This window comes from Helicoverpa armigera, chromosome 25, assembly GCF_030705265.1.
Source record: "Helicoverpa armigera isolate CAAS_96S chromosome 25, ASM3070526v1, whole genome shotgun sequence".
In the NCBI taxonomy this organism is placed as follows: domain Eukaryota; kingdom Metazoa; phylum Arthropoda; class Insecta; order Lepidoptera; family Noctuidae; genus Helicoverpa; species Helicoverpa armigera.
Window position 1 is genome coordinate 8,493,913 of NC_087144.1, and position 27,690 is coordinate 8,521,602.

The following is a 27,690-nucleotide window of genomic DNA, read 5'->3' on the forward strand; positions in this document are numbered from 1 at the left end:
GTCATTAACATGGCCTGCGACCTCTAGCAGAGGTTATTCTGAACGGTAACATCATAACACAGTAACACTGACTGATATTAACACTTCACCTTACGAGAATCTAGAGTAGTAACTGAGTCTAATGATTATGTTCTAGGGCAATCATCATCATTATCATCAATATCTTTGTACTAGCACAAAGTTCAATCTTCACTTCTCCTTCTTTGAGATGTATGTACCTATGTAGATTTGTTGAACACTGAATTCTGCAAAAATAATATTAATTCTCGCTACTTTGTCCAGAGTATCAATGAAATATTTATGTTCAGAATTGATTTCATAAGATGTTGGACTTAGGCTTGAAACAGTATTGTTAAGTTTAAATCGTGCCCCAGACAACCCAAGACATATTCAACCCATTCAAGCCTTCGAAATTCACGAACACTCAAACGTAATTTAAAACCAAACTTGACCGTAACTAAAACCACACAAAAGGCTTAAAACAAATGAATCAAAAGAACCATTGCTTTTCAAACTGAGAACAAACATTCTATAGAAAGCAGAAAGTCCCGAATAAAAGCCTTCGAAGTCCCATAAAGCAAGTTAAGTCGTTCCATAAGGGGACACCATGAATGTAGAACATACAGGAAGCGTTGTGCATGTGTGCGTGAGTGTCGGTGTGTGCGATGCGTCATGCACGATCAAGTTTACGTCAGGGCTGGCAGGTAATACTTAGGTACTATCATTGAAGTTTTTGAATGACAGTGCTTATTTTTGAAAAGAAAGAAAAAAATACATTTGACAATGGCAAATAGGATCAGGAAGGGTACGGTAAGATAGAAACCAAGAAAGAAATATAGCTACCTCTCCTTCATTGAAACATGCGTATAAACATTTTGCATTTACGTCTAAGGTAGTAGTCGCTGGTTAAAAATTTATCTAAGGTTTTTAATATTTTTAATGACATATTATTTGATGATATAATATATTATTTTGAGGAAAATATTATGTAGGAATAGTTATGTACTCCAATGTGAACCTTAACACCCAAGTTAGTTAACCAATAAATAACGATTAAACCAATAAACTTAATCCTGACAGCCCTACTAAAACTTCACACTCCACTTGCGCATGCACAAATTGATCGCTCGTATCTCCGTCCTTTTCCCCCACACTACTTCCTCGTATACCCATCCCTTTCTCACGTAACTGTGGACTGCATACAGTTAGCCGGCTCGATGGATGTTCGTGATTCTTGGCTTAAATGCCTTTTGGGGGTGATCGAAAACAATAGAGAAGGTATTAATGTGATATGAAGATTATACTGTATTGTTTAATAGGTTTTCTATCGAACTTTCTAGAGGTTTTGGGTAATGGTGTAGAATAAGACAAGTGAGATATACTTAGGTAAGCCTACCACACTGTAGACAAAACAGTTGGTCAGGCTAGAAAAAAATATTGTTTAAGAAAATCGTGAATTCAATCAAAGTTTTTAGTCGATCTGATAACAGTCTAATACTTGATTGTAGCCATTTGACTCCTTTTGCATTTGTTCGTGCAGATATTCTCCGGAAGTTTCGCTTTTCCGCTCTTAGTTATTACTAACTTTACGATAGGCAAATACCTAAATTACGAAAAAATGTTCAATAACAACAATATGCTCGTAGGTAATTATAAAATTGCACTTAGCACGGTTGATGTTAAAATCATACTTATTTTATATTTTTGACGCTCATAAGTGCTTGTAAAGGCCTAAATGAAATAAAATTATTTGACTTCTTTGATATGGTTGAAATTTGCAAATTTTGGAACGGTCATAATGACTTTCACGCAGAAATCTCTGTACGTATTAAATAACTTTCCTGAGTACCTAACCTTAGTAACATAATGTAAGTTAATACCTGGAATGTCAACGAAGGTAGGCAATTTAGTGACCTGATACTTGTCATTATATCACCACGATACGATGTCAATATGGCTCGTGCCGTGCCATCATCGTTAATGGGCAATTGGACATTCCTGTAGCTTTGTGATTATAAGGAGTCAGGTACCAATGTGTCATAGTACCCTGATGATTAAGGAGTTCGCAATTACCTTAGTGGGTCTTCGAAATGTGGGAGCTTTTTGCAAATGCCCATATAATTAGACGACCTCTTCCTTTTATTAATACATCTTGTTGGACTAACTGAAAAAATGTGCCGAGATCTGCTTAGTTACAAGCATCATTTAATGGTTCCTTTGCTGTATGAGAACAGGAATGTGTTTTAAAATCCAGTCCCATGGTTACAAAATCGAATAACACTTTGAACAAAACCAAAATTCAATATCATGACTTTCCACTTCACCAGTCCAAGATTCATTATACCCACAAAATTTTAATCACCGAAACGGTAACCTCAGAAGCGCCATAGAATACCAATACCGGTGATTAACGCTCAAAAGCCACATTGCCACTACCACGGCACGTGCCAAGTAATTGGCATGCAGGAGATACAAGACTCCGGTATTTTATGACTGGAATCATGTTGCTGGTGATTTTTTGCTCGCTTTTTTGTTTGTGGTTGTATGCGTTTAGATCTTTTTGTATCGGGTTTGAAAGTTTAATTTTTAACTTGTTGTTCTCCGCTGTTTTGTCAATGTCCAGAAAGATATACTTCCCGCATCTAGATAAGTCCTAGTGTATACTTTTTAACCGGGTGTGAGTAGTTCCTTAAATTTTTTAATGTTGATCTAATATCATCATCAGTTTAGCTTTTTCCCTATGTTGGGGTTGGCTTCAAGTCTAACGGGATGCAGCTGGGTAACAACGTTATAAATTTTTACATTAACATTCACTATAATAATATTGTGATGTGATATATTTCAGTGTTTTAATATTAGTGTGATGTGATGAATTTCGCCATAAACTGTAGATATTAATAGTGTAACCTGTGCCCCATATGCCACAATAACGCCAGTTGACGATCATTGTTCTATAAACAAGGAAACTGAAGGTGACAAACTTGTCAGGCTTGTTTTGAGGGATGTTTTTGCAATTTGTCTTTCTTTTGAGGAAATTATGATTCAGGCATCCTCACCAACATCCGTCGTTTTTCCGTGAAAGAGTAACAAACATACATACACGTTTGTATGCTATACAGATTGCAATTGCTTCTACACATAGAGAAATTATATTATAACCTATAGGTATTTAATATTATGTAAAGAGGTTTTTGTTTGTTCAGACAAGGTTTCAGAACTACTGGATTGATTTGCAGATTGAATCGAATTGTCCTACTGTGTCAAACAGGGTTGGGAAACTACAGCATTCTCGGGTGACTTGCTATAGGTATTTTATTTGGGATCGAGACATAGATCGACGCAAGAGAAATCGCGGGGAACAGCTAGTAGCTAGTAGTAAATATATTTCAATACTTTAATATCATTTTCCTAGACTCAAAAGACAAAAACATTCAAGAAAATACCTTTTAATTTTCCATACCAAACAATTAATACTAAGACGCGACAGCGGATCGTGTCACGGCGACCCCAATACATTTCTAAGTCTTCGCGCGCCATTTTAAAACTATCGATTGCTTTAAAACCTTAATTGAATAAAACTCCTTAGGGTGGTATTACACTTATAAATCTTAGTACAGTTTGCTTTTTTTACATTCATAAGCATTACTATACAATAGCTGTTTCCTATGTTACTCGGTCTTGTAACTGGATAAAGAAAACCTTGTGTCCTTTCTCAGGTTCTAGGCTATCTACCAAATTAGCCATTAGTTTTAATCGAGAGATAGAGATAGAGATTTTTTTTCGCGAAACTGCCACAAATAAAACAGAGTTACTTTCGCGTTTATAATATTAGAGATTCAATCATTGGAATTATTGTCCACAATACATACATATATAGCTTGCAGATATTTTGATTTAAAAGGCATTTATATTTGTTCAAATCTCGGAGTTTCTAGTACATTCAAAGAACTCTTCGAGTGTAATACCACCCTTAAACAGAAACCTTGTAACTACGACATTGAGACTTCGTAAACTGTCGATTAGTAATCCTTAATTACTGTTTAACCGAAGTTATGGCTCTGTAAATAGGCTAATTATATGGGCAGTCATTCAGCTGGCTTTAATTAATCGTTATTGAGTTGTAACTCGAATAATTGTATCTTATTTATTACTATACAGATGAAGGACTAATTAAGGAGGCTTCGTACGGGGAAGTTCAGGAAATATTGCTTTTTTTGGGAGGACGGCTTTGCCGTATGTTAAAATAACTTTGTAATTATATTATTTTTGATTATGATCAACTTCGTCTGTGTTATGAGATCTACTTACCACCAATTGAGCTCAGATCAGCAACTCGGCTTCACCCAGTTTATAAGACAGTACTTATTTAAATAATCTAAAATTCTCAGTAATAAATACATCTTTAGATTGTAAATAAGGCAGATCTAGAAAAACATAACTTATAAACGAATCGAAGAATCAACGCGACCTCTAAGAGTTTATTTAAAGGTTGCTTATTCTTGAGACTAACATAAAAACTGACCTTTTATCACTCCAATAAAAGATTTCCTCAGGAAAATAATTTGGTGACAAAAATGTTTGTCAGAAGGAAGTTCCCTTCAAACGGCTTGAAAAGGAACAATAGAGGAAAAATAAAGGAAAATTTCAACAAGCCTTGATGTTGGATTGTCGAGAGTTTTCTGTTTTTCCTCTTAGGTATTCTCCAGTAATATTTTATCAAGGGAAGTTATAAGGGCTAATCTCTAGATCTACTAAACCATCATCATCTCCCGAGCCTTGAGACCTCAACTATGTTGGGGTCGGCTTCCAGTCTAACCGGATTCAGCTGAGTACCAACAGCATAGGATAATGTTAATATGGACCGAAAATATCAAAAAAATGTATATCAAATTACAGAAACTGAATCTCAATTTCTCGTTTCAGTCTCAAAGAAATGATTTCTTTTACCTTTTATCACAAGAATATAACGTATACAATCACCAAGAAAAGCCTATTCTTCTCCCTACTTCAAAAAAAACTAGAAAACATCTTCGAACAATACAGTTCTACAAGTCATTTTGTCACACTTCTTCAAAACATCGGTTGAGCCGTGAATAAAATGCGTTGAAAATTGCAAGCTTATCACCGCCATGTTGTCAAGGTTATGACGTCACAGCGATAAGAAACAAGGTCGTATTTCGTGGCATTGGAAGGAGGCACTGAGGAAGGAAAAATGAGCTGAGATGCCATAAGTAAGGCAAGTCAGCAAACCCCATCGGGGCCAACCAGGGCTAAGGCCTGTCGGGGCTGTCCCAATTGTTCGAAAGAGTAACCGCGGCCCTGGTACATAAAAGGTCTAAGAGGGAACATGATGTGTTTTAGTCAGTAAGAGTCTGACACTCTCACGCTGCTAACCCACAGCGAGAGGGGTCATTTGATGAATTCCCTTTTAAAAAAATGCCATAAGGCAGGCAAGTCAGGCGCCTTCTTCTAGGTCAAGTAACGCAAGGCAGGCGTGACCAAAATCATTAGTTACTATTAAACTAAAGAGGCGTTCAGGTTTCTTGAGATATCTGTCAAATGAGGGTTTTCTAAAATGGCGTCCACGAGGTGGCAGCACCGAGTCGTCAGGTCCAGGTAACTGTCAAAGTGCTTATCTTTACTATGAATAGTGAACGATTTTAGTGTTTTTTTTATTTTATAATTAAAGCACTGCATTATTGTTTTACTATTGAGGTTGAGTAAATAAAAAAAAAAAAATCAGATTGTGTTAACAAATTTTTCAACAAGCTTTTCCTTAGTACCAGTGACTTTTGCACCCTCTCTCTTAGCTCAATTTTTAGTTCGGAAACCTTATTCTGACCGTAGTCCATAATAAAATCAATAACACTTCCAATATAACAGAATTTCAATAAACAATAAGTTCGGACCCTACAATTCCATACTATTTGACAGCTGTTTGGACCTGACGCATACGAAGCGCCGCCTGGCGGCAGAAAAAGTATCGAAAACCCTCATTGGTCTTGGTAGAGTGGTGTTTTGTTTTTTTAACGGGTTCCAAAGAAGGCCCTATGAGGGCGGAGCTAGATTTTGGTGCGCGGCTTTCTATCTATCTCCCAAGCCTTTTCCCAACATGTTGGGGTTGGCTTCCAGTCTAACTGGATGCTACCGAGTACCAGTGTTTTACAAGGATCGTCTGCCTATCTGACCTCCTCAACCCAGTTACCTGACCAACCCAATACCCCTTGCCAAGACTGGTTGTCAAGACTTTGGCGCGCTACTTTCTTAGGAGATTTTGCGTCACATTTCCGCTAGTCATTTTGTTTTCCATAATTGTACCCTTATCACCACCATGTTTGCATGGTTGTGACGTCTCACAGATAAGAAACAAGGTCGTATTTAGTGGCCTTGGCAGGAGATCATAAAGGATACATGTGTACAGCTTTAATAGTATTTTTTTTTCCGCGTTTTTTGTTTTGTTGACATGGTTTTATGGCCCATTGAAACTAGCTTGAAGGCCAACATAACATAACATTGCCCTAAAGTGCTCGCTCGCCAACACGCATGTGAAGCGCGGTATGGGCAATTTCCCCCAGTTAGGGTGGGGGGCACTCCAGCAATGGAAGATTTTTAGGTTGTGATGATGATGAGCTTAATGTATTAGCTTACTTGTCCAGAATGAGTGGAAAACGGTAGCTTAACATCTAATTGTATTTAAAGCAATAAAACAACTAACATCAACCAGTCATGGAATACATGAACGTCAAAAGTTTCCGTTCATAAGATTGCAAAACGAATCGATCTTCTTTGTAGTGGACATAAATTACAACATTTTTTTTTAATTGCAAAAATTATTAAATGACCCCTCCTGCTTTGGGTTAGCAGCGGTGAGGGAGTGTCAGACTTTTACTGACTTAAAATCCATCGTGTTTGCCTTTTACCTATGTACCAGGGCCGCGGTAACTCTTTCGATCAATCCCGCAAACCCGGCGGGCCTTGGCCCGGGAACCAAATTCTAAGGCACACTGTGGGATTTAAAAAATACTCAAACAGGAAAAGAAAAGTCTACCCAAGATATTTGGAAAAAGACCAGCTACCTACATTAATCACTGATCAAAAATTAACATAACAATAAACCACCGTACACACTGGTACCTCAATGATGCGCGCGTTAACGGTGCGTTTGGATCCGTATAATTGCGCGCGAGTGCAGCCTTGAACCAGTGAGCGACCTCGCGTAGAAATGCGCATAACCAGAGCGTGATGTTGTAGTGGCAGTGCTAATGTTGGGTGGTTTGGGAAATGACTGCGGTGAGGAAAATTTTTGGGTTTCTTATACTTGATTTGAAATGTAGTTTGGGTCAGTTATGAGTAAGAATAAGCCGCGTCTAAGTCTGAAATGTTCGTTACGTTATTTTGAAAACATCATGTTAACTTCAAGAGCCTTATGGAACAACCTATATAAATATACTTTATAAAACTGATGATCATTCTTATATTTTGCATTCTTTTGCATTTTGCATTCTTATAGTGACTTAGGTACTTGCTTTAAACCAAGAATTGCAATTTAAAAATATTTTTAACTATTCTCTAAAGTATTACTATTTTAAAGTTAAACCTAACATAAAACATCTTCTAAATAAATTTTTATTTCTGTCTTTCCAGCAATTTTCTAAAATCGTCGACTCCTACTTGCACCGTAACATAATAAGCATCTTTCACTGTTCGGCGTAACTAAACACATGTGTAGCTGTCATTACTAACTTCGTTAGATGTCGAGTGACCAGCTACAATTATATGCTTTGCTTGAAAACTGTGCTTTCTTTGTTATAGGACTTTCCCTTTACGGTGGTGATTTGTAGTTTAATTGATCGTATATATGATGAGTAATTTAATGTTTGGAGTAGTGGCACAGATTACTATAATAGTTACTACGTAAGAAATGGCTCCATTTATAATTTGAGTTCTATATGAAAGTTAACTAAGTACGCGTTAAATTCTTTTAAATATGTTTTTCGTCTATCCATCGTCCTACCCCATTTTCTACCACCTTCAGTAGGAAAAGTATCGTTTCAGCCAAAAGACGTCCATTGGTAGACAAAGACATCCCTTTAACTTCGGCTTAGACTATTCGGTTTTCAGAAATCTGTATTCACTGTTCCCAGATAAATAACTATCAAGACATTTTTTTTAAATCGAAGTATAATTTCGAGTTTGAGTCCAGCATGGATATAGATACGGGAAATATACATAAATAAAAATAAATCAAATCAATCTTCGTGGAACCTCAAAATAAATCAGCCTACTGCTTGAACTGCTTGAATCACACCTACCTGCAGCTTGCACAATCATTTGTGACTCATCTTGACTTATAACTAAACCCAAACGCATGTTATATGAGTGAGCAGATTAGGAATTCCGAAGATGTTAAGTACCTTTCGTTTAATAACTTATACTTTATTATATTACTAGATGTTTCACGTGGTTTCACCCGCTACCGAGAGAGCAAACTTGACGATGAAATGGCTTGTACATTAGAATAAAATGTAGGCAATGCTTTATACAGCTACTGGAAGAAGTTCTCTCAGGAAATAGGTGAAGCCATTGGTGGAAGCTAGTAGTCGACAATTTAGAATACAGTGAACCTTTATTTTATTTATTCCTTTATTTCAGCAACTAGAGCCCACATAAAATATAACAATTATTATACACTAATGCATACAAAAGGTTTAGGTTACAAATAGTACATAGCCCCTAAAATATATTCATTGATGCACCAAACACCCTCACAAGCGACCTACTTTGACAATAACCCACTTTTCAAACAGACAACAAAATTGTAACACTATTACACAGGATGATTAAACCGTAATTTCCTCAAAGAAACAACGAATACTTCCTTGCAAACAAACTTGTTAAAGTCACCTCTAGTTTCCTTGTTGATAGAACAATAGTTGTCAACGGGCGTTGTGGTGGCCTGCAGGTTACAGGTTACACTATTAATACTGATCAGGGTGAAATCACCCATGTAAGTTATAGCCTTTTTATCGTCCCACTGCTGGGCACAGGTCTCCTCTCACACGAAGAAGGACACTCATATAACTTTATTCATAGATAGATAGATAGATATATTCTTTATTATGCACACCAATTAAAAATCAACAAGAATAAACAAAAATTCATACTGTGATAAAGACAAAAATATACCAATTGTAAGAGAAAGGTTCTATTGAATTGAATCTAGTTTACGTTCCTGATATGAATACTCATCATACATCTCATCAGTTTACTAGTGTAATACCATCATTAAAATCATTTATCGAATCAGGCCATAGGCTACTTCCTTTAAGTAGTTTGTAAGTGAAGTAATTCCCGTGCATCGGAGAGCACGTAAATGTCGGTCCTGCGCCTGATCTCTCTCCGGTCGTGTCGGATTACCGTCCCATCGGGCTATGAGAGTTAAGGAATAGTGAGTGCACCTGTGTCTGCGCAAATGCTCGTGCACTATAATATGTCCTGCGCAGATGGCTAATCTCCTTACATGAGAACAGCCGCCGTAGCCGATAATCGGCAAGGAGGACATCAATTCCCACAAAACGCGTATAAAACCGCTGAAAGAAGTTAGTTAAGAGTACAATAATAACTAAACAATATTTTTAGTTTTTTTTTTTTTAATTGTTGTTTGTATATTATTAGTGGTAGGTAATAATTTTAACTTTGTAAATTTAGTAATAGTTTTGATTTTTATAGTAGGTAAATATGTTTTATTGTTCCAAAAATGTTACAAGAAGTTGAATAATAACCAAACATAAGAGATTATAACATTTGAGTGCAATTGAGGGCCACATACGAGCCGCTCTGGGACCCAATTCACAAACTGTCTCTTGTTATGTAATGCGTATTGTTTTTTTATTCCAAGTGCCAACGCCATCATACATGTTATTATTGCTTTGAGAATCATGTAAGCCCACTATTGTGTGCCAAAAAAATGTTTACTGTGTTACTAAGATACGTATATTTTTACCGGATTTCACTCGCGACTTCTTCCGCGTCCCGAGAGAACGCATCAGGATTAAAGTAACCTTTCTCCGTCTACACTACCTATGTCCCTGCTTTCAATCCGAATTTTAACCATTCTCACGGCAAAGTGTAACAAACAGACAATCAGTAATTACTTTCACATAAGCAAGGATCTGTTAACGATTAGATATTTAATGGTTCTCCCAATTCAAACAACCTCGAGGTAAGTATAAACAAATCACTGCTGCGACTACTTATCAACTAATCACTGTTATATGTCTATGCATTTGTAGAAGGACTATTTACTTAGAATAAGCTAAGTGCAGTCCCATATAATTTGGAGTGGATAGATTATCGCTCGCCTTAGCCTAAACACATAATATGTACCTACATACTGGTGTTATTGATACTTACCACTCTTTAATAACCATATAATTTGGAGTGGATAGATTATCACTCACCTTAGCCTAAACACATTTGTATGTACATACTCATATTATAGATACGCACCACTCTTCAATGACCCTTTAAGAACTACGGTACTTATCAACATGCAAACTTAAACATTCAATAATCCAAAGATAATAAAAAATATATTACCCAACAGTTAAACAAATACAAACAAAGTAGTATCTAAAACGATTACCAACCTGATAACACTATCTACTAGTCAAAACTCGGTCGAAATGACATCAATGTTTAACTTACATTACTCATTTATCTGTGTTGTAATTAATCTAGAATATCAATCGTTACAGGTACTCGTCGAGAGCGCACGTGTGTGAAAATTGGATCAAAAAGTGTGGAAAAATAAGTGTTACGAAATAAAAGTGCAATAACATTACGAAAATAAAAGTGTGTCTGGCCAGTGGGTGACAAAATTCAAAAGTGGAATTCCAATTTTTAATTTAAATTCGGAATTCGAAAAATAAAAAAGTGTTACCGGCCAGTGGGTGACACCGGCCAGTGGGTGACAGTGTAGTGTCAGTGTAACCCTGTGTATGATGAGTGGCGGGTATGGATGAGCCCCAGACTATCCATAAAACCTGCGTGAGGGTTAACTCCGCTGAGGATGATGAGTCCAGAGACGAGATCGACCATGAGTTACCAAAGAAAAACCCTTTTGTTCGGGTAAGTGATACTGTTACAGCCTTTTTATCGACCCACTGCTGGGCACAGGCCTTCTCTCACACGGAGAAGTATGGTATAGTTATCGGCACGGATAATGAGCTCTCGGCGGAAGAGTGGGGATCGCTTTGCGCACTGTACACTTATGGCAATAAACCAACAAATCACTTCTGCGCAGGTGAAGGTCAGGGCTCAATATCCTTGCCGATGATTATAAATGGTAGTTAACTTTTTACGGAACTAGGATTATCATTATCAAGATTAAGTCGTAATATTTGAAGTAAAATTGTTATTGTTTTATGACGAAATGGTTGTAGGTGTGTTTCAGCGATTAACAAGAGATAAGTTTTACTTACAGAATATTTGCGGATATACAAAGGTCATTATCGTTGTTATTATAGTTATCGGCACGAATCTTGAGCTCTGACCTTCACCTGCGCAGAAGTAATTTATTGGGTCCCTTTTGTGGTATGAAGTGAGGCACGGGGGCGGGCTAAACCGGTGATTGGCCCGCAGTGCATCGCGTCATAGCCGTCACTCGGGATTGGTTCTTTGCTAATAAATCACTTCTGCGCAGATGTAGGTCAGAGCTCAAGATTCGTGCCGATAACTATACTTATTTTATGGGTGGGTGAACCCTTAATAGCCGGTGTAAAAGTATGCGAATATAAGTAGGAATTCATTAGGACATTTCATTGAAAAAACTTCGTTACTACTGCAATAATATCGCCTTGGATGCATACTTTAGAATTAGTAATATCCGGAGAAACACGTGTTTACAGTAATTGTTTTGAATAAAACAATATATGATTCAAAATTCATGAAATATCTATTAAACAACTCTCTATTGTTTGTTCAAATTAAATCATATTTTATAACTAGAATACCTACTTGCATTGCAGAGAACAGGCTTCTTCCCATACTGAGAAGGAATTAGCGTTGATCATCTTGCTCTAACTTCATTTACTATGTCAGATACAATTTTTAGGGTTCCGTACCCAAAGGGTAAAACGGGAGCCTATTGTTTTCGCTCCTCTGTCCGTCGCGTTGGTCCGTCCGTCTATCACCAGGCTGTATCTCATGAATCGTGATAGTTAGAGAGTCGAAATTTTCACAGATGATGTACATATTTCTGTTGCCGCTATGACAACAGATACTGAAGGCTGGGGGCTCCCGTACTAAAAACGTTATTTTTTTGCTTATTTTAAATAATGGTACGGAACCGTTCGTGCGCCATTCCGACTCGCACTTTGCCGGTTTTTTAATAAAACGTAGGTACTTACAAGTATATAACGTTAGGATGATAATCTTCTCAATCCTAGAAACAAGCGAGAATAACATAGTTGTTTAATTAAGTTTTCTATTTACTTTTAGAGATATAAAACATTGTCTCATAGTCACTGGCTAAAGGTTAGTCACTTCTACATAAAATAAGTCGCATGACTTTGTTTTGATAAGTTAGTCATGCATACGCATATAAAACAGGCGCCATTTTATAAAATCTTACATTGTTTTTGAAAGACATTTGGCCCGGATTCTGGCTTTGTGATCCAGGAATATTAACACCGTGTTCTGTATTTTCGATAAGTTTTAACTATCTTGATTATTTATGGCTGAAAAACTTTTATATATAACTTAACTTTTGTATAAATGTAAATAAGTAGGTATATTTTTGCCAGCTGTCCTGTCCCGCGTCCAGTGGGATGCGCCTACTTCGCTCACTTAGATGTCAAGTAGCCTAACCTGATAGTATACATATTTACTTACCTACAAGTCGGACCATTAGTTCCTGGGATGAGCGCGTTCAAGCAAACAAACCTTTCAGTTTTATAATTAGATTGGTTGCTTATAGGATTACAAGTTACCGACAAATTGGATAATCCAATACTTCTTTGCAAAGCGTTTGTGCGATTACCGCAAGCTTAGTTATCTGCTTACTTCTTCTTCCTCCTACCCTGTTCCCAATTTTACTTGGGGTCGGCGCAATATGTCATTCTCTTCCATTTTTCCCTGTCACTCGTCGTACTGACACTCGCTCCCTTCCTATTCATGTCGTTTTTCAGGCAATTAGGTTACCTATTACTTACTGAATACAATATAAGTTCTTCAAACGTTACCCTGTGGGTACAAAGATTTTCATTGACATATCATCATCATAATGTATGCATGTGTGGGTACTTCCACATTCTAAACATGTGTGCACTATGTTTATGTGATTGCTATTCAAAGTCGAATCATTTACTTCAATTAGGCTATTTATAGTTGTTATTGAAGGTTAAGTGGTATGTTTAGAGAAAAATGAGGGTTTTCAATGACTATAAGTGAGTACCTTTAGATTAAGTATACAGCTGCAATTTTACATAAAGAATTTCTTATTTATAATAAACAACTGTTTTACCATTCGGCTAAAATGTAGTTTCTCCACAAATATGCTAAAAATCGTGGTCTACGGAACAAATCCTAAACAATATAAAAAGTTTTAATATTTTAGATGATATTTCGAGATTTCTAACCATTTCCTGATGTTTCTCAGCCACGACTTTTCCTGTAGCCCATCATAATTAGTTGCAAAAAGCTATATTTTTCGTGCCTGAGAGCTAAGCTTGAAAGGTATGGTGGAACCTATATACCCAGTCCAAATTCTTAACACATTAAAACATTAATACATAGTAAGTACTACAATATCTTCACTCTTCAGTTGAGTGGAGGTCGTTGCCCCACTTGCTATAGTTTTTGCCTCTTGACAATATGGCGTACATAATGTCGAACAGTGATGTAGGTACTTACCACTGAATCATTCGCTCGACTCAGCAGACAGTGTGCTTCAAGGTGGATTCATGAGGAGGTAGGCAGAAATGCAAGTGGCTGTGGGTTTATGGTGAATGAATGATTTTGAAAAAGGAGACAGTTACTACTCTTCAGCAAATATAATAACATCCTGATACGTATGTATATGTACTATGGTATTTAAGTATTGGATATTAAAATAACCCATATTTTAATTGTTGTGTCCAAAAGTCGTGGTGGCCTAGTAAAAGTCGTGGTGGCCTAGTGGGCAAAGAACCAACCTCTCGAGTATGAGGGCGCGGGTTCGATCCCAGGTCAGGCAAGTACCAATGCAACTTTTCTAAGTTTGTATGTACTTTCTAAGTATATCTTAGACACCAATGACTGTGTTTCGGATGGCACGTTAAACTGTAGGTCCCGGCTGTCATTGAACATCCTTGGCAGTCGTTACGGGTAGTCAGAAGCCAGTAAGTCTGACACCAGTCTAACCAAGGGGTATCGGGTTGCCCGGATAACTGGGTTGAGGAGGTCAGATAGGCAGTCGCTTCTTGTAAAGCACTGGTACTCAGCTGAATCCGGTTAGACTGGAAGCCGACCCCAACATAGTTTGGGAAAAAGGCTCGGAGGATGAATTTTAATTGTTGTGTCCAAAGTCCCATGATCCATAACATACTTTCTTATATAAAAACTGCAATTTTCTTCTACCCTGGCATCAAATCCAAGTAAAAGTGCCAGCGAAATACTAAAGTAATATCTAGCAGGCATCAGTCATAAAAAGTCTAATAAACAAAACCCACATAAGTTACTTTCATAAAATAATTGATTAACGAGCACTCAAAGTCTCAAACACAAGCCTAACAACTTAACATTATTATGACCAGCTAAAGTAAAAGTGAGGTAAATAAACCCCTTAAACTCATAAGTGAGTTAGATCAATAACCTTACATGTATTACCACTGGTCAGTAACCAGACGTTTATGGCAATCGGCTGTCAATGAAGTCTTGGCTGGTTATGTCAGTAGAAAATATAAGAAAAAGTTTTTCTTTTCCTACAACAAAAAGGAGGTTCTCGATATAGAGAAAGAAAGAAAGAAAATGAATTTTATTGCGCAATATAAAACTACACACAATATGAATATAATAGAAAAAAATAGAAAGGGGAAAATATGTGTCTTAAAGCGCGCAATTATTGCAATCTGCTTAAGATTGACAAAATGTAAGTATGTAGGTATTATCTTGAATTCGGTGTTAGTTTATTTATTTTAACTGCTTCATAAAATGATAATCAGAGTAAATATTTTTATTAGGCATCCTACACAAATGAGAAGTCTTTGAGAAATCCTATTGTTTGAACAAATCAGTTGTCTATAACAGATTCGTAGAAATCAACATCAAACATTCTTCTAGCTTTGTAAAATTTCCATTCAACACATATTATCGAATTCTCATAAAATTTCAACCAGATCATGTTTATCCTATAGTTATCGGCACGGATATTGAGCTCTCGGCGGAAGACTGGAGATCGCTTTGCGCACTGTACACATAAGGCAATAAACTAATAAATCGCTTCTGCGCAGGTGAAGGTCAGGGCTCAATATCCCTGCCGATTATTATAACAGAGACAAAAACTTTCCTTTAACACAAAAAAATTACAAGCTTATTCGTAATTGTACCTATTAAGCCCTACCTATTGTACCTATTATTATTACCCCTCATTACCCAACAAACCAGCCAATATTAAAAAGTAAAACCTGCATTGCCTACAATTTCCCCGCTGCACTCCATAAGGAAATCCCGTGCATCTCGCATGCATTCCCCTGTATGCAGGCATGCAAGTAAAAGTGCATCGTATCGACAAATACACTCAATGCTTCATTTCATACTGGTTATGTTTTCACGACATGTTCTTGTGGTAATTTTTAACCGACTTTCCGAAAAGGAAGATGACAATTCGGATGTCTGTGTTTTTTTTTTATGATTGTTTGTGCAAAATTCTGTCGTCCTTCTCATGTGTAAAAATGCTGAACTGAAATAAAAATAAAAAGTGATCTTTATTGAACACTTAACAGTAAGTACACAAGGGATACAGATGGGTTATGTACAACGGTCAGATCAACCCAGAATTGGCTTTTCTTACAGCCAACTTTAAAGCAAAAAAAATCGGTAGAGGAAGGGTAAATTAAACCTTGGGTAAACTATCTCACATCAAAATATTTTGACAATATATTCCTAAGATGTTTAAGTAAAAACATTCACATTTAACATAACATAGACGTCGTTGATTTCATCCCGACTTGAATTAATAGTGTCACCTATACTGTAACCCTTAAGCCGCCACATTACCCCTTAAAGACCATTGCTAACAAACACTGACATATTTTATAAATCGTACCAATATATCCCGAGATTACTGCGTTCAAACAACAAACACTAAAAGATTTTTATAAATTGTACAAATATTTCGTAAGAAACAATAACCAAACAATATAGACATGACATGGCATTATAATATTAACTTAGGATTACACAAATACACATACTGGGAGGCATCTGTGAGAATTTCCCAAGTAGGCAGGAAAGCGGCGCGCCCTGTCGACGTGTTTGTTACCCAACTTGCGTGAGCCGGGGTCAGAACGACAGATGAACGATGAACTTTATCTATGGAGATGGAAAAGCTTTATATGAGTAACAGATTTTTTAACTATGATAATGATTATTTGATGATTAATAAAAATATCTTAACTACAGGTATTTGAAATGTAAAAGTTACTCTGTTTATCTTTGACTGACACGGTGGCATAATCGTCTCTGATAGAGTTAATGTATGAACAAAAATAGGATTTGTATCCAGGTAAACCTTGAGATACAAATGATTAATGTAATGATATTTTTCAATGAGTTACCATTACTCCACAAAATTGTTGATCGGAAGACATCCTATCTTGATATACCTATCATTATGACGATGTGTAAAAGTTTTTATCTAAAACCTTATCTTTGCAAAATAAATGACACGCGCTAATTATTATCAATGAAGGTCAAGAAGGTAAACAGCTGTTGCCATGTATAATTCAATTTCGATTCCTGCAAAAACAAAAGAATGAGGATATATCTCAAAGTATGCCTAACCTTTTTCTAACTATATTGGGGTCGGCTTCCAGTCTAACCTGATGTAGTTGAGTACCAGTGTTTTACAAGCAGCGACTGCCTATCTGAACTCCTCAACCCAGTAACCCGAGCAACCCAAAACCGCATTTTAAGAATGGTCGACAGACTCTGACTAAAGACTCATATGTAACGTCTGACAAAGATGTTCATATGACAGCCGGGACCACTTGAACGTGTTCTCTGAAACAAGGAAAAGCTCGACGTAAGTGGAGATTTTAACACGAAATCGTTCTATCTCGCTTCGCTCGCAGTGAGACCTCGCCTCACCGGACATATTTGTCCATACTGGTACCTGTCGGAGTAAGTTAGCCATAAGTTTAAGTTGACTCTAAAGTTTATTGGTCGCGAGTGACCGCGGTATGTTCCAACACATACTTGTATGAAACAAGACACATTTGTTACTTACTAAATAAATACAAGTAAGATTAATGTGAAAAGAAGAAGGTAAAACTAAGACAAATTATCCTTCCAGTTTTTCTCCTTTTCAAAGTTAATGCATAGTCACTTTGAATATAGAGTCCAATATCCTACTATATATATTATAATAATATTATAAACGCGAAAGTTTGTATGTATGGATGTATGGATGTATGGATGTTTGTTACTCTTTCACGCAAAAACTACTGAATGGATTTTAATGAAACTTTACAGTAATATAGCTTATACATCAGAATAGCACATAGGCTACAATTTGTAAACATATTGTTCGAAATACTAAACCTGCGCAGACGAAGTCGCGGGCACCAGCTAATACATAATAATAATATCATCCACGGCCAATTTCGGCAACCACGGCAGCTGTTCTCCTGTTCTCATATAAGGACATATTATAGTGCACGAGCATTTGCGTAGACACAGGTGCACTCACTATTCCTTCACGCTCATAACCCGATGGGACGGCAATCCGACACGACCGGAAAGAGATCAGGCGCAGGACCGAAATTAACGTGCTCTCCGATGTACTGGTATAGGTATAGTACTCAACTTTATTCACTATGCAAAGGAAAACTGATATGAAAATTTTCATGTGAAAATTGTTTGTTTACCAAATTATTTGACATGGGATTGTTTTGTATAGAAGTTCTTCAAACCTAAGAAACAGACACATGACACTGGTGAGAGAGTTCTCTTCAACATTTAGGAAATTTTGAAATGTGGGAGTTTTGGGGAATGACTTTTGTGTTCACATGTGAAAAGCGCTGATTTATCATCATCATCTCAGCCATAGGACGTCCACTGCTGAACATAGGCCTCCCCCTTAGATCTCCACAGACACCTGTTGGAGGTGACCTGCATCCAGCGTCTTCCGGCGACCTTTATAAGGTCGTCTGTCCACCTTGTTGGTGGACGTCCTACGCTGCGCTTGCTAGTCCGATTTGAAGTAAATGATTTGTAATATGAGCTTAAATAATTAAGCAGTGAAATGGCTTAAGGCTTCTAGGCATTTTAAAAACTTAGGCACTTAGGTCCCGTCCCGTATTTTAACATTTTTACATCAAAAATATTTTTACTTCAAAATTCCTCAAGAACTCACATAGTAGAACCAGCTAATAAATTCACAATTGCCTATACATAGACGTGCAAGTAGAAAGCGATATATTTTCCCATGGCGTCGTCACAAACAAAGGGGTTCACTAAATAACCTATTATTTGCTACAAACACAGTTTGTACGCACTTTCACTGGCTTGTTTGACTGTTTGTGGTCAAATATTTGGACCTTATTAGTAAATATGGTAGGAGTTCTAAGAAATAATGAAACACAGAGGAAAATAAAGGAACATGAAGGTAACTAGTTTTTTATTTCCTAAGAGAAGTGGTTCTATTTGGGGTTTTTGAGACCTCAAATGACATAGGCTAAGTCTGTATATATTTATTACATAGAAGTGTGCTAAATTAATTTGCTTTTATTGTAAAGAAAAGTGAACTTTTCGATAAGTAACAAGCATTCCTTCTTTTTGGGAAGTCGGTTAAAAAGATGAGATGAGATTCAGTATGTGAATGCCAAATTTTTTACAAGAGAAATACTGTTTTAGCCCGGTGTTTCATATAACCAGTCATTTTTGTCCATTCCAGTCACTTTCATATATTAAAACTTTTTCATTAATGAAGGAAAACCGTTAAAAAATAACAGACAGAATTAAGTAAACTTGATTGTTCAACAAAAACTCGCTTACGAGCTCTTCAAAATAAAACATAAAAAAAACTGTAACACTTTCATATCGACCTACATTGCGAAACATTTCTCCGAAACTACTGAACCAAAACAAAGCAAAAACTACCAGAAAAACTAGATGGAGTTTAATTTAAGTTTCTTAGATATTAAACGTGTTTCATTTAATGGTACATGGATTTTGGTTGAACACTATAAAATTGTAGACTGAACTTTTAGTATAAAAGGAAATTAGCCGTTCTTAACAGCAGTTCTCATCTATTTTCAATGGATAGTTCATACTTCAATTAATATTAATAATTAAAATTGGCAAATACTAGCTTCCACTAGTGGTTTTACCCGCTTCTTGGAGGAGCTACTTTCCCCACCTGGATAAAAGTAGCCTCTGTATTATTTTGATGTTATTAGCTATAATACTGGCAATTTCCATCCGATTACACGTGAAGAAGTAATTAATAAGTATACCTCATTCACCAACGTTTACTTTTACCTATGACATATTTAGTTTATAATGTCATGATATAATTTCATTAGGTTACCTAAATAGTTAGTTTATAGTTTTATTACACAAATCTCTATATTGCACATTCCACTTTAGTTTAGATAATAATTGTAAAACAATGCCGATACCCTTGCAATGTTCACACAGAATCTAAATACCAACCCTATTTAAAATTCAATCCTAACTCTTAAGGCATAAAGTTCAAAATAACAGTGACCGGGTTACCTAGATCTGAGAATCTAAATACCAACACCATCCTTTAAATTTCGACCCTATCTTTAAGGAGATAAAGTTCAAAATAACCTAGCATGGTTCATCTAGATCTGATAAGCTGAGTGAATGACAACATAAGTTGTTTCATTCAGTAGACTGTTCTAGTTCATTCAACCCTGGTAAAGGAAATCGGTTTTCATGGCCATTTTTAGAAATAAAAGAAAACAGACTTATTAGCTGAATAAATTGTTATGTCCTCTAGACGGAAATGCAGCCATTTTATTTACTTAGGCAAAAGTTTACCAACAAAATAAGCGTTAGTTTTGTCAAACAACTGTTTACAACAACTGCATATTTTGATGTCGATAGTTTTAAGAAATCCTTTAGCTACCCTCCCTACCTCCCCTCTAGCCGGCTTTTCACTTTGGGATATAATATAAGTATTACATCCTGAGATACAATATTTTATCGCTCGTCATACATTTTGAAAAAATGTTTATAATTTGGCATTGTGAAAAGCCGGCTTAATTTTCAGCTGAATCGGTCCAGCCGCTCACACGTGATGGCGTGAACAATTGATACCTATAGGGATTCATTTTTATATATATGTACATACATGTAGATAGATATAGAGATTGTCAAAATTCCATCTCCAAACGCAAATAAACAAACAGACAGTTTATAAATCCTTCCTAAAACCAGCTCTTAATCTAACAATTGACACTGTTGAATTCCTGTGAGCAGTTATAATACACCATAACAAATCCATAGATTCGATCAATAAATAATTTACGAGCCTCCATAAACAATGAATCAATGTCTAAACAACAAACACTTGTCTATGGAATGTCGTAAACATTAGCACTCCTTTACCCTAATCTGCGTCTGCGCAGGTGTCTTACAAGACTATCCAGCTATATTTGTTTACTATTTTGGCGTCGAGCAAGCTTTAACAATTTATTCTGTGACCCCAATACCTCTTGAGTAAGACTTAATGATAAAACCAGCAAAGGATTTTCAACCTTAGAACCATGACTTAAAGTTGGTAATAGCTTGGAAGGTACAAGGAGTTATGATGTTCTGGGTTTGAAGTAGAAATCTTGCACATCTGAAATCAAATTGCAGAAAAGAATTTGTCTCATTAAGAGTAATTCGCTCTAGGTTGTTAGAGGTCTGTGGCATTCCATAGACAAGAATGTCGGCTTAAGGTTTGGCCATGTTTTAATTGGTACAAAAATTAATGAGAAAAAGACAAATTCCTGCAAAAGTGACTGACCGCCACGAACTGGTAGATTGGGATAACACCACGCTAATAGTTTTAAAAATCAAAAATGAGGTGGATATGTGCTAAATATTGTATCCGTAATGCGATTTAATATTGAACCTGATTCCGAGGTGTCACTCATCTTGAGATCTAAGTTTCATACGAATCTCTGCTAAAGGTAGTTAATGCGTGAAAAAACAGCAAAAAATAACTTAGTTGCAACTCTTCCAGCTTCTAATCTTGTGCTCTTATTCGAAAACCTCTGTTTTGATCTTTATTGTCTTGATCGTTATAATCTCCGTCGTCCCCTGATTTGCCTTGTGCCTGGGCACTGCTTCCATGATCAGAACCTGGTTTTACAGTTAGGCTTGATTAATAAAAACCAGCATTCTTGCTCATAGAGCAAAAGCTCAAACCACAATATACATTAAATAGGCCAATGACGCCGCTATGGAGATAGAACATTAACTTTTCACCGTAACCATATCTTCAACGAGCTAGTATCTACATAACCTAGATACCCTCACTACAAGCTAGGTACTAAGCTTTGGTACTAACTGCACCGTGAGAACCAGGCACCCTCGTATTGTGATGATAATTGAAACATAGTTGGGTACAAGAAATCGAGTGGTTTGTGGTGTTTCTCTTGTGTTTAATTGGGGAGGTGGTTTTCTAAAATAGTTTTAGGTGGATGTTGATGTTGTTGATATGTTGTGGATTATTATTATTGTTTGAGTTCTGAACACCTTGATATACCTATTCAAAAATATTCTCCTGGTTTTAATATATCTCTAACCCTGAATTACTCAACTTCTTTAAGTCTTTCTGTCTCGGCAATTTACCAAAGTATGGCAGTGATAGAATAATGTTTGAGCAGCACATAAAATTAAGTGACGATTCAGTATTTTGTATACAAAATATCATCTTATGAAGTTCAGTCATGTGTATGCTATCGTGATAGACTTCTCAACCATTTTTTCTTCAGCCGTTATAAAAGGGCCATTTAATCCAAGAAAACTTTGACAATCCAGCTTCATTGGTTTAGCAAAATTGTCCTTTTGTATCATACTACATTTTCGACTTACTTGTCATTTAAAATACCAAGTTAAACCGTTTTCCTATTGTACTATTGAAAGGCATCTCATTCAAAGCTAGAGTTCAAACAAACGGCCAGCCTAACAGTGCAGTTTGACCTTAATGGTCGGCATTCAGCTGTCAGCATCAATCATGATGCGTGCTGGTGTGAGTCAGCAGAATTGGTGATGGAAGATGGTATAATTCGTGTTAAGTTTTGCCACTCCATAATCAGCCATTATACTAGTCTGTATCTATACTACTAATGCTATACATACATACATATGATATGTCTCCTAAACTATTGCATTGATTTGAAAATTTCATAAATTTTTGGAAAGCTACACCATTACCGAGTAATATGCGCAGGAGTTCCCTCGGGTGCAATCGCGAGAAGACAGCTAGTCGATGCTAATATTATAATGCTGATGAGTTCGCGCAAATCTTAAAAAGTGCTGGACCTACACCAGTAAAGCCTATTTGTCGAGGAAGGCTATATTTCGTCCAGGTACGCGAAGCCGGTAAATGAATTTTGGGATCATATATAAAATACGTTTATTATAATGCTAGTCTGATTTTAACATATCAGTACCTACCACACTGTTTAAACTATAACCTATCAAAATCCACGCCCTTCTCAAAAAGTTCAACAGTCAATCACCCACTATTCGCACGCCATACAAACGTCAGTTAACTGTTTGAAACTTCGATGACGTCATCGCATGCGTGCGCGCCGGTAGGCTCGTCGATAATCCCTCTTGTAGTGAAGGAAGATGGAACATAGATGGGTCGGGTATTCTACTGTCAATCAATTGTTTTTTAAGTACTAAAAGCAGTATTGTGAATGTAGGAAGTTTGCTTTGAGCTTCCTTAAGCTAGGTACAATATTACATACCTAAAGAAAGTAAAGAATCGAGGGTTTAACATTTTTTTAAGGCTATGATAATTATTACATTATTGAAGAACTCCATCAATATTAATGATTGAGGAACGGGCGATATGGGATAAAAAACAAAGCGGGGCGTTTTGAATGTCCTGGCAAGTATGATGACAAAATGCATAGATTCGGTAGTTTTTGTGGATTTCAAGACTATTATTAAAACCTTGTTCTCCTTATTACAATAATTAGACAGGAGTGTTTAATCATGTGGCTTTGCTTCGACATAAAACTCAACTCTTCAGTTAAATAGCATGATTATAATAGTACATGACGGCACAACTTCTTTAAGCCTTGCACTACCGGATCCATATTATAGTTTCTATCTTATCCATAGTCTTATAAGTCTATAGTTTTTATCTTATAAGTATACCACCCATAAAAATTTGGGGACAAAATGGGGAGGCCTTTGCCCAGCAGTGGGACAGTTAGGGCAAAACAAAATTGTGTACCAAGTATACATATCTTCTTAAAGGTAAATATTTTCTGTATATCTCCTTAAGCACCTCTTCCTTATCTACATAAAAGTCGTACATCTCAAAATCCAGTATGTTTAACGAAAGTGACAGTCGACTGTCGACTGGTCGTCCCCGCTACCACTGGTTACAGGTTATCATAACTGTGTACTCACTGTAGGCTAGGGCTGACCGTTACTGGAGATTCTGGTCCTCACCTGATGAGGTGCTTTTAATATGTAAATGTTTGCTGGTCATTTATTTGTAGTTGGTTTGGGTTTAAATGTTTGCAAAGTATGTGTAGTCAAATAGTTTTGATGACTCACAAAATTCAACTATTTGGCGACTAGGCTAACTACTAACTTTGGCAGTAGGTACTTACTGGTTTTTAGGACATTTTTACCACCTTAAGGCCTTCCATATACCTAATTAGTTTACATTCTAGAGAAAATCATACTAATAGTTTATTTTTTTGCATGATGGCACTTTTTAGTGACTACGGGAATGTTGCGAGTGTGTACTACTTCGAATAATTAGATAAAATATTTTTATATGAATTTGATACTGCGCGTAAGTAGGTACATATATGTAATTTAAATTATGATTAATTAGTTACAGTTATTCTGCAAATACATTTATTATAATATTTCTCTATCCTTCAGTAAACGCCTCCAGTCGAACCCAGCTCAATCAGAAAGCAAATTGTCAATCTCATTGTATGCAAAACTAATACCACCCACGCACATCACCAGCATCTGCAATATTCAACTTTAAGCTAATGTATATAAAGTTGAATATCGTATGTACACACGCACATCACCATCAACTACGATATCAAACCTTATATTTAAAGTGTTAAAGTTGAATTTCGCATGAACATTTTAAATCAATCCAGATAGTATTGATTAAACATGATGGCGTCACAATTCTATATTCAAATTTTAAAATTATAAGTTCGAAAATAATTGTTATTATGAGATCGAAAGGCAACTATTACATATTGAACTCTATTGTGAAACAAATAAAGTTTCAAATTGTTTTGTGAATGTGTTAGATAAACATTTGAAAAACTTGAATGGGTAGAAGTTGCTACAGCATTTTGAACTTTATTTTCTTAGTGTAAAGGATGTAAATGCTTTAAAAACTAAAGTGACGGTTCAAATTGAATGGTGGTTAGTCGTGACCGGGCCAAATGCAATGGTGCCCGGTTTTTTCAGTTAATATGCAAGATGTCTACATTGTTATCTTAACCAGTTAAGTTATCATACTGGTTTCCTATCTAGGTTAACTAGTATTGTTGGTAGATTAGACTGATGGTGCAGTGAGACAAAAGCGCGGTCTATGATCGGTAGGATGTAGGTTTGATGTCCTGAACTTTCATTAAAAAAAAATAGAAGACTAGGCTATTGTACTTTTATCATACTAAAGATAGCACATTGGGTAAGGCCTAAAGGGATTGACCGTTCACTGTTCGCTGGTTGCATTTCCAAAATCTTTTTTTGTATTTGGTTACTCTAAACATACATTCAGGGTAAGTAACTTTCTCCATCTTCCCCTGCAATGGGAACTACTCAACGCAAAAATAATCTTATATTCTTCCTTTATAAATGGGCTATCTAACATTGAAAGAATATCTTGAGATTAGCGCATCCAAACACACGAACAGAAGAAACTCGTCAACTTTAAAATAAGACAGTTTTGTTGATGTTTTTCAATATAAAAGGGACAGAGTAACATACAAAAAAATAACTTGCTTACATTTCGTTTTTTCACCATCATATCCTACAAATCGAAACCTCACAACAAGCCTTAAACTAAAATTTTGCAAGCTGAAAACAGGTTACAAAACAAAACAATAGCGACCCATTACATATAAACTTAATAATAAAATTAGTAGCAACTTGTCTGTCCGTCAGTGCTGCGTGCATTCCTCGCTGACGGACGATCTGAGTGCAAACTGCTGGTAAATACTTGCAACGAGGCGTTTATGATAACACGGATTATGTAGAAATGGAGTAAGCATGATAAGCTTGATTTGCTGCCTCCATCTTTTTTTTTGCCGTCATAAAATCTTCTTAAAAGGTGTCATGGTACTGACTGATATAATATAGAGGAAATATTTTTTTCTTTGTTTAAACCCTAAAGGCTCCGAAACTACAAATAAGTTTGAAAAATTGTTTCACTGTTAGACAGCTACACTCTTCCGTAGTGGCATACATATGCTATATTTTAGCCCGGTACGAGCAGTAGCTTCCACGGGACGCTGGTGAAACCATAGTAAAACGGATAGTTTAATAATAAAATTAGTACTAACTTGTCCGTCCGTCAGTGATGCGTGCATTCCTCGGTGACGGACGATCTGAGTATAAACTGCTGGTAAATAGTTGCGACGATGCGTTTCAGATACGTAGGGCAAACACATGGATTATGTGGAAATGGAGTAGCTGCCTGAAGTGCTCATATTTTTGTAAATATGAAATCTTCATGAATTCATAAATTCTATTTCAATATTATTATCATTATGTTTTCTGAAATATCATTAAACCAACCTTATTCCTTGCATTCCTGTGCCTAACATCTTCCTGACAAAACAAAAGTATGACCTATATACCGTTGAGAAAGTAGTTTACAGTGAGTATGGATGGATAAAGCTGAGTAGGTAAGTGGACGACCAATGAAACGTAAATAGAGAATGCAAAACACAATATTATGTCTCCAAAGAGTGTAACTTTTAAGATGTCGTCTGACAAGTATGACAGAAAAAGAAGTGCTGTTCAGACCCGAGTAAGTAACTGGTATAAGGTTCTGGTAAAGTCGTGTAGTCAATAGTAATTTCAGAGCGGCAAACTAATTACCAATACTTTAACCACTCCATTCACAACCCAATCCATGGCCCCGTTCACCCATAAGCAGTATTCTGCAGCTTAACTTACCGTCCCACATTCTTGCCGTGCCCAAATGTCGCTCCGAGGTCGCCGGTTCGATCCCCGTGCACGCTTTATCTCTTACATCTATGTACATAGTAATTGCTGAGAAGAATTTGTGTTGAAGAAGATTTATTGGTGTCTTTCTTTCTGAAGTTCTGAAAATGCGAATTAATTGTGGTCTAGTCAGATAAGTGTTGTGTGTTAACTGTATTAAAGCACCCGCCTTTCAAGTAAGCCATATACATTAACTAATACATATGTATAGCTTAATTTACTAACTACTTTATTGAGTAGGTAGGTATATCTTGGACTCCGTGAAGTCCCAAAACAACGCATAGATCGATTATAGAAAACCACCTTTAGTTTAGAGACAAACAGAAACATTATATGTAAGTATACAGGACATTCTCTTCCATAATACGAACACCATACCGATTGCCATAACATACCATGACAAAGGTCGAGCATGGCTACAACCTTCTCTCATGACCTTCCACAGTGGAATGTCAGCTAGCTAGCCTGTCACTGCCTAGCCTGTTGATGTAGATGCCGTTAAGATATTGAAGTACCTGTTGTAGTTGTAAAGACTTTTGAATTATTTTGCAAAGAAAGAAGAAATTGTTCATTATGTGGATAAAGGGAATAAAGTTATTTCTGTCAAGTCGTAAAGTTATAGTCTGTGATCTTTTTGTTAAAAACTCAAAAAACACTTCAGGAATTTTCACGAGGTTTTCTCCAAAAGTAAAGCGTGTTAGCTTGTTAGATGAATAAATCGTTAAAGTGATATAAATACATTGTAATTATAGAGTTTAGGTAAGTGTTAATACAGCATACTCCAACTACCTTAAGCCTTGATGTATTAAAACTTTAAATAACTAATGTGTCTATCGAAACAAGCTAGGTTGGTAATTCCAAAACATGTCAAGTTATCACAATCCTAAAAAGTATCAACATTAAAGATTTTCGAAGAACGTTCCTAAATAAAATATTGATCAATACCAGTCCCAGGTTTGACCGCACCGCCGAAGCATGGGCACTTATGCATTTCGAAAAGTATTTTTATGG

General features: G+C 36.3%; 1 protein-coding gene across 2 annotated transcripts in view; it reads left to right on the top strand.

Moving 5' to 3' along the window:
• The window catches only part of LOC110379510 (rhophilin-2-B), a 98,202-nt gene that overhangs the window by 10,340 nt on the left and 60,172 nt on the right, over positions 1 to 27,690 (top strand). For both annotated transcript variants that reach the window (XM_064041430.1, XM_064041431.1), the window contains exon 2: positions 10,758 to 11,130. In XM_064041430.1, the coding sequence (XP_063897500.1) occupies positions 11,017 to 11,130 (114 nt within the window). In that variant the 5' untranslated portion in view covers positions 10,758 to 11,016. The remainder of the gene's footprint in view (positions 1 to 10,757; positions 11,131 to 27,690) is intronic.